Below are 8,489 nucleotides of genomic sequence, written 5' to 3' on the forward strand. Positions count from 1 at the left end.
CACCCTGAGGCGGCTTGTTGTGGAAGCGCGACGGTTGTCGCCATCGCCTCCCGCCGCCATCATGTACCGCCAGAACTTCCGTCCCCCGACGCCTCCGTCTTTGGCCGGCGGCGGGTTCCGGAGCCCTTCCTCCGGCGGCGGCGGCGGCAGCCCTCTGCCAGCCTCCCCGCAAGGCTACGGGAGCCCCCGCCACACGCCACCCTACGGCCACCGCTCGCGGCCCTACGGCAGCCCCGCCAGCTTCCAGCAAGGCGGCGCGTACAGCGGTGGCTGGTCCCCTGGGGGAGCCGCCCACCCGTCGCGGCCCTACAAGCAACCCCACTCGGGCGGCTACCAGAGATACGGCCAGGTATGGGGCGGCGGGGTGGGAGCAGGCGAGGGAAGGCGAGGCGCCTCCGGTTGACTCGCCAGTGAAGCCAGTGGAGGTGGGGGGGGGCAGATTCAGGAGGGGCGCGACCGCGACTTAGCAATAAGCCCCTTTGGATTTATTGGGGCGCGGTAGTGACCAGTGTTCCCTCTCAGCTGAGTTAGTGTGAGCTAGCTCACAGTTTTTTAGCCTCCAGCTCACACATTTTTATCTTAGCTCAGGAAAGATGGCTCCAGAGCAAACTCATTTTATGCAGCGGCCAAACTACCTGCTCACAACTTTTAATGCCAGTAGCTCACAAAGTAGAATCTCTGCTCACAGGACTCCACAGCTTAGAGGGAACATTGGTAGTCACCCCGTCTCACGCTTCCAAGCATCCCCGTTGCACCGGCCGACAGATGGGCATGAGTGGTTTTAAATGTGTTATTTGCTGGAAGTGAGCTCTCCTGAATGTAGTGGGACTTGTTTCTGAGTTTTAAGTCTCACCGTGTTCAGTGGGCCTTTACTCTCTGGGAAGCGTGCGTAGGACCCGAGGGCTCGGTTGGGAATCAGTTCAGTTTAATTCTGGGGAAGCTTCCTTCAGGATGGAGAGACTTGGCGAAGTCAGGCTACTGCCACGCTAGAGCTTCTGGTGATGCTTGTGCACCTTGCACTGAAGCTTTCTGAAGTAATGTAGTGCTGTTGGGGTTTTGGCACAGGGGTTCTGCGTGTTTTAAAAGTGAGTTGGCATAGAATGGTGTCCCATGAAAAAAAGTTTAGAGAACACTGGCCTGGCTGGGCTCTGCAAAGCCTGTCCGAAAAGGATTTTCTGTATGTGATTGAGGCTCCGGTGGGTGTTACTGGGGTTTTTTGGATGGGAAGGCATTAAGGCCTGTAAAAGGCTGTGGTGCAAACCTGTTGCCGTGTAAAATACTATTGGTGGGGGGGAAGGCTAAAAATACACATTTCTGTTCCCTCACTTTTTGAAGTTAAAGGCAGAGAAATTCCTGGCTCAGTAATGAGATCTGGCAACGAGGCAGCAGAATCCATAATTTTAGGATACAAAAAATTATTTGCAGGTTTCTTAAGTTTAATTCAGTTCTCACCACACACACATTACCAATTAAAAGGCAGGGAGCTGGATGGCCTGCCACTTAAACCAGTTAAAGGTTCTCATGGAAATAAGAAACCACCAGGAAAACATGCCTTCCCCCTATGCAGAGACTAATACAGATGGAACTTCCCTGAGTGTTTGTTCACCTGACTCAAGTGCACTCTTAAGAACATTTTCCTGAGAGTAAGCTCTAGTAAATAGAACTGAGTAGGATTCTGAGTAGGCCTGCTGAAAATTGCTCTTGCTGCTGTCTCTGAATCCTGTTTGCGGACTTGTCTTTCTACCTTTCCCAGGTAGAACAATATGCTGAATTAGGTGGACCCTTAGTAAGAAACATGCTTGTAACATTCCTTTGAGGGTTTACATTTGAAATAAACAGCAGAGCTGACCTTTGGAGAAGTTCAAGGGATACTAAGCAGTATTCCATTTGAAAATGAGAGTCACTTAGAATGTTTACTGAATCAAAGGTACTCTGGCTTCATACAGCAGCTAACACTTTGCTTTACCAGCTTAATACTAGGCTGGTGGGCTTTCTTTTAAGAATTAATTCACCCAGTTAACTTTTAGGGCAAATGCTGTGCTGATTGGATTTTTAAAATATGCCTTTTCTCGAACAGTGTGGGACGTCGTCCATCTTGGTTTTTATATAAATTAATTGAGCACCAAATTTTATATTGGATATATTTTTATTATTCTGTTGTTTTGTATTGACATTTTAACTTTGTAAGCCGCCCCGAGCTGAATACGGGATGGGGCGGGATATAAATCCCAAAAATAAATAAATAAATAATAAATAAATAAATAAATTGAAATGATTTCTATGCTACCTCTTCAGAGAAGCTGCTCTGGGTAGTAAAAAGTTAGCAAAACATAAAACAGCTTTGTCCATAAACTTAATATGCACAATTTGATTTAAAACTAGTCCTCCTGAACCTCAATGGTATGCTTATTTATGTAGTACTTAACTCTTATAAGCATGGCTATGGTTATTTCTTTTAAATTAAGAAAAGGATACTTTGTTTTTGAGCCCTTTTGTCAGGGATTGTTTTACTTAATCCTCAGATAACATTAAAGTAGTAACAAGCTTTGAACTTATTTGAATGACTTAATTTGGGAGGGGTATGCCCATTCTGCCTTGGTATTTCAGTTTATTTGTATTTATTTATTTGATCTAGAGACCGCCCTCCCCTAGGCATAGGGCTCAGGGTGGTGAACGGTATTTCAATAAATACATTTACAAATGGATTAAAACGACAAATTCTGTAACTGTTTCAGATTGTGCAGATTTATGTCCGTGCCCCATGAGGGGAGAGGAGAGACAGAGGAGGCCAGGCTCAATTAAAACCATTGCTGTCCTCAACCATAGGCCTGGCAGAACATATCTGTCCTACGGGTCTTGGGGAACTGCACTAGGTCTGGCAGGGCATGGATGTGATTAGGCAGAGAGTTCCACCACCCCAGCACCAGGACCAAAAAGGCACTAGCGCTGGTTGAGGAGTCGGACAGCTGAATATCTTTCATTTGAAGTTGTTGTCATGGTAAATAATTATGTGAGTGACAGTGGTAACATCTAATTTGTTCGATTTTAATGCCCACCCAAAAGTGCCCTTGAACTTACTCTGCCTCATTGTTCAGGTAGGTGTTCAGGTATACGGACATAGATCTGCAGGGGGTAATGATACATACCCTGTTCAGCTTGGATGTGTTCTCCAGCCCTAAAGTTAAAAGACCCTGAGAGAGCTTGGCAGGGGTGCAGTTGCTCTCCCTGAGTGGGTGACATGAAGCCCTGAGACCATTCAGGCCCCCTCCTCTCAAAGCTAGTGAGCTAACAAGCCCCCACAAATTACTTGTGAGCCAGGGAAACCTGGCTCACAAACACAGCAGGTAACTTGTGGGGCTGCTAGCTCAGTAAAACCTAGTCAATCAGTATGCTGTATTGTTTAACACAAAACAGTAATCTGGGCTCAGAGCTCTGCAAGTCTCCTCTTCCAGGATGTGAAAGCAACCTCAGACTCTGTAGCATGAGCTGTACCTGGAAATAGTTGCTGTACACTTTCACATGCATACCACAAGCACTTGTGGATTTTTGGACACCACTCATTTTGGAAGGCTGAAACATGCTGTATATAAGGCTGTATATAAACCACACCTGCTTTAGCATTGGCCTTCTTTGAGCATGCTAGTTCTAGTACAGGGGTGTGCAACATTTTGAGCCTGTGGGCACAATCACAAAATGGCTGCCTCAGGATGCGAAGCCAACCACAAAACAATGGGGAGCGAGGTGATATATAACTCTAACCATATCTCTTCAACATTTTAGGCAGAAGTACTATTTAATACGATGCCTTTTGATCTGCCCAGCTGATCAGAAGCCGTGCTGGGCAAAAGACCAAGCCTAGCTCTGCCCATTTTCAAAAAGGACATGGTGGGCACCATTTTGGGGACCCTCGTTCTACTATTTTTATTTACTAGGATAAATGAAAAGCAGAATAATTGTGCAACAGACATGACTTTTTACAGGACAACACTTTGACTAGCCTATAGAATCAAACTTTACAAAAGAAAAAACTGTATATGATTCTACATGATCTAGATCCTGAACACCGAGAGTAAAAACTTACGTTTTAATTCATCTGTTTTCTTTTGCCTCTGGGCTTTCTTTCCTCAAAGGGATCACCCAGGACATCTACTCCGTTTGGTACACCTCGTGGCAGAGAAAAAAGAGTGTCTAATGATGTGGAAAGCTATTACAAACCTTCAATGCTTGAGGACCCCTGGGCTGGCCTAGTGCCAGTGTCTGTTACAGATGTTAATCAGCAATTTGACAGGGAGAAAACAACATACTCTGGCAAAAAGGGGAGGTATTTCAGCTAACATTTCTAGAAGTGAAATAACACCAGCTGTGAGAAACTGGGACAAAATCTTCACACTTGATGACAACTAATCAGGGACATAGGCAATGCTTTTATTTGAACTGCCCATTCTTTTATCTTACCAATTTTTACTGCATTGTATATTTTTATGAGTGTGAAGAAAGCAGTAAAGAGATCTTGTAATCCTCCGGGCCGTGTGGAAGGGGCCTTCCAGCTGTGAAGAACAAAATATTCTTTAGTCACCAGCAAATTCATTTGTGACTGTTTCTAATATTTACCTCTTCTGTGCCAGATTGTACGATATGTTTATTATTGTTAACTTCTTTAGGAAGTGGTATCTTTTCATGTTTCAACATTTTTAGAACAAAGGCAGCTTTGAAGTAAAATAAGCATTTTGTAGTTATGTGCAAATATTTTACTATTTTTGTTATGCCATGCTTCAAGTAATACAACTGAAATTCTGTGTTTTCTGTAAGTTTTGTAGGGCATGGTAAACATTTTTATACAGCCATGCATATTCTAGTGTTAAAGGATTTTAGCAGTCTTGGAAAATGTATTCGCTTTAGAAAGATTTATAATTGCTTATATTTGTATTTCAAAGTTCTATTTTGAAATAACACATTCATTCATTCATGGTAGTATACTAAATTGTACAAAGTTAAGTTCAACCTCCATCCAGTTACCAGTGGATAAAGAAGAAAGTTTTAGAATTATTTAAACCTGGTGATAAATAAGTATAAATTCTGCCGGGCTGCATTTAATAACACTATAGGTTTATTAAATGACAACTTTTGTTTGAACAAACCTGTGAAGAATGAAATTTCCGCAGGAGTTCTGCATCTCTGTCAGTTAAATATCAGCTGAGATGCTTAAAAAGGTTAACCGATGACCATATATTTGTATAAGCTTTATTTGAAAAGGTGTATTGCGTTTCTCAGGAAAATAAGTTAATCAGAATGACATCATTTACTTCATGTGTAATTTATAGAAATCTTGTAACAAGTTTTGTAATGGCTTATTGATCTCCCCAGGAAACTAGACTTTGCTCTAGTGAAACATTTGGCTCATGATGGTAGCAAGCCCTCAGGCTCACACACCAGCCTCAGTCAGAACCAACCACAAGTTGTGCCATCCAAACATGGCAATTGAACAGTTAGCAGTTTGTTGGTTGCCAGAGTTTAATCCTGATTTTTAGACAAGGAACAAACAGCAGTTTGTCAAATGGCACAACAGTTTGTGGTTTAAACCAGGCAATACTCAATCTTGGCATGGCCTGCAAAGAGGAGAAGGAAGCGAGCACAACCCATTTGTTTGTGCTACGTAACAGTGCCATCCTAAGCAGTTACACCTTTCGAAGTCTCTTGAAGGGTGTAACTCTGCTTAAGATGGCACTGTAAACAAGGCTGGTAAATGGAGAATATAACACTTTGCAAAATCAGTTTATTTGGCCGCCGCCACCTCCTAATTGTAACTTCTGGCCTTCTTTTGTATGTATCCTATATAAAAAAACCTATTGTGGGCATACCAGCAAGAATGTAAAGCATACATCATTTCATTGATTTAAATCCAATGAGGGAATTAAATATATTTACCAGGAAAGGAAATGTATTGGTCATGTTTGAGTATCAGAGATAGATCTACTTCTCACATCTCTCTTTCAGCAGCTCACCTGTAAATACCAAAATAGTTTGTGAAAACTTGTATATTTACGAAGCAATTGCCTGTGAATGTTCTGCTCATACAGCTATCACCTTAACAAAAAATTTTTAAAAGACCTTTGTATTAGTTCTCTTATATTTGATTATTGTGCTTATGAATTTTGCTACTGAGAGGATGACACAATCATTGTATCCAATAGTAGCCATGACACCTAGACTTGCACATTTAGCAATTCCATATCTTTAAGTAAATTAGCCCTTAACTCATTGCATGTAGGGTGCTTCATAATCATATGTTCAATGGTTTCAGTTGTATCATATGAGCATCTGCATGAATGAAGTTGTTGAAATACACCAGTACCCATGCAAGCTTGTATCACAGCCTCTTGTGAAATTCAAAACTATGGCTTCTCCATTTCATTTTCATATGGTAGATACCAGTGCAGTTACTCTTTGCTATTCCTTTGGTAATCCAAACAAGGCACATCTGTTTCAGGTTTCTGTTATAAAATGTTTCCAGTGGGTGGGAAATGAAGATTAAGATGTTGGGATTAAAGCATCATCTGTGTTTCAGTCAGTGGCAAGTACTGTTTGGTATTTTGCGACTTACTTTTCTGTTGCCATTAAGTCAGCATGAGCCAAGTATTTATTTCTGTCTGGTCAAACGCAAACCTTCGAGAGCTCAAACCATGGAAGTGAAAGTTTCTGTAGAAAGCGGCATGCTTTACTTCCCCGTGAGGTGAGTCTCCACATTGAAGCTACTTACACAGTTGGTGGGCTTCAAACCTTGTGACTGTTCCCATGGAACACAACCAAGTAGCAAATATTTAGCGGCTTGTATATGAGGAGACTACCATTTTAATGGCCCTCATGAATTAGGCATGGTGGTACAAGGATGGAAAAAATGCTTGATTTAAAAATGAGCTATTTTAAAATCGAAATGAAAAACATTAACTCTAGGCTTCCTACTGTCCTAGCGATTGGCAGGTGGTCAGATGCTCAGACTACTTGAGGTCTGCCCCATTTGCAGTTCAGAATTACTATTGACTTCATATTCTACATCTTATTGAGAAGCACTGACTGGCTCAGTAGCTTCCAGCCTAATTATGAATGGTCTTTTTAGAAAGTCTTGCTATGCTGAATGGGATTTCTGCCTTGATCTTCAAACAAGTGATCTTGCATAATATCTGCAGGGACAGAGAACACCAAAAAGCAGTGGACCTGAATAATTGCTTAATCATGCTCAAAATGTATACAATTAAGAACATGAAAAATAGTGAGCTTAATTTGGACCCAGTTGGTTTAGATCATTGTGTTAAAGCTGCTCAGTTGCATCAAGGCAGAGTGTGACATCTACTACACAGCTGTCTGACATGCAGTTATTGGCCATAAAGCATGCTCAGGGCCTGTAGCAGAAGAACAAGGTAATCTGCCTGGCAAAACACCTTTGGTATCACTCATTGTATACTGTAGCTAGCTTGGGGCAAAGTTCTCTGATAATACCAGAAGAATTCATATATTTGACAGCTTAACATGATTAACTTGAGGCAGCTGGCCAGGATACTTATGCCTTGAAACAGAAGTAGGCTGCCTCTTAAAGAGGCAGAAATAGTCTTTCAGAAAACTTAACAAAAACGGTAAGATGTTCGACGTGGTCTCTGTGCTTCACACCCATGGGATTCAGTGCGCACGCACTGGATCGATCAGTGCTGTAGCAAGCTCTTTCAACGGATTTTCGCGCCCAGTCCCTTGGGCATGCGCAGGAACCCCACCACGCATGCCCAGGGGGGTGGGCGCAGACATCCAGCCAATTCCTTTCTTACCACCGCGTTGAATAGACCTACCCAACCCTCTGTCACTGCCTTCCAAATTCAGAGGCTGCTAGGCCTGATGGCTGCAACTACGTCGGTTCTCGTCTTTGCCAGACTCAAAAATGCGCCCCTTACAGCTCTGATTTATCCGCAACTACGACCTGTCGAAAAATGCACACACCGTCCTCCTATCTCCTCTTCCCAGCATACGGGACTCGTTACTTTGGTGGGCTGTCCCTTCAAATATCCTCCAGGGAGCACCCTTCCACCCTCCGTCACCATAATGATGGATGCTTCCCTGACGGGATGGGGTACACACTCCATGGGTCTTTCTGTTGGAGACAAATGGGACGCGCAGATGAGGAAGCGACACATAAACTTCCTAGAGCTCCTGGCTATACAACACGCAGTCACCAGCTTCCTACCTTTAATCAACGGAAAATGTGTCACAGTCCTCACGGACAATACCACGGCGCTCTCTTATGTCAACAGACGGAGGCACTGTCTCGCTACGCCTCTGCAACCTTGCCATACAGTTGTGGGAGCTTTGCATCGCCAACGACATTTTCCTCGTGGCCACTCACATTCCCGGACACATGAACGTGCAGGCAGACCATCTAAGTCGAGCAGGACTCAGCCTTCACGAGTGGGGGATGAACCCAACATACCTCCTCCCGCTCTTCCACA

At 43.3% G+C, this 8,489-nt stretch overlaps 1 protein-coding gene across 1 annotated transcript; it reads left to right on the forward strand.

Annotated features, from left to right (window-relative positions):
- Positions 1–4,702, forward strand: MPLKIP (M-phase specific PLK1 interacting protein). The gene is made up of 2 exons (XM_015429191.1): positions 1–349; positions 4,131–4,702. Exons 1-2 carry the CDS (start codon positions 62–64, stop codon positions 4,332–4,334), a joined length of 492 nt encoding a protein of 163 aa, XP_015284677.1. The 5' UTR covers positions 1–61; the 3' UTR covers positions 4,335–4,702.
- Positions 4,703–8,489: the final 3,787 nt, after the last annotated feature.

This window comes from Gekko japonicus, unplaced genomic scaffold (assembly GCF_001447785.1).
Source record: "Gekko japonicus isolate JY-2015 unplaced genomic scaffold, Gekko_japonicus_V1.1 scaffold2917, whole genome shotgun sequence".
Taxonomy (NCBI): Eukaryota; Metazoa; Chordata; class Lepidosauria; order Squamata; family Gekkonidae; genus Gekko; species Gekko japonicus.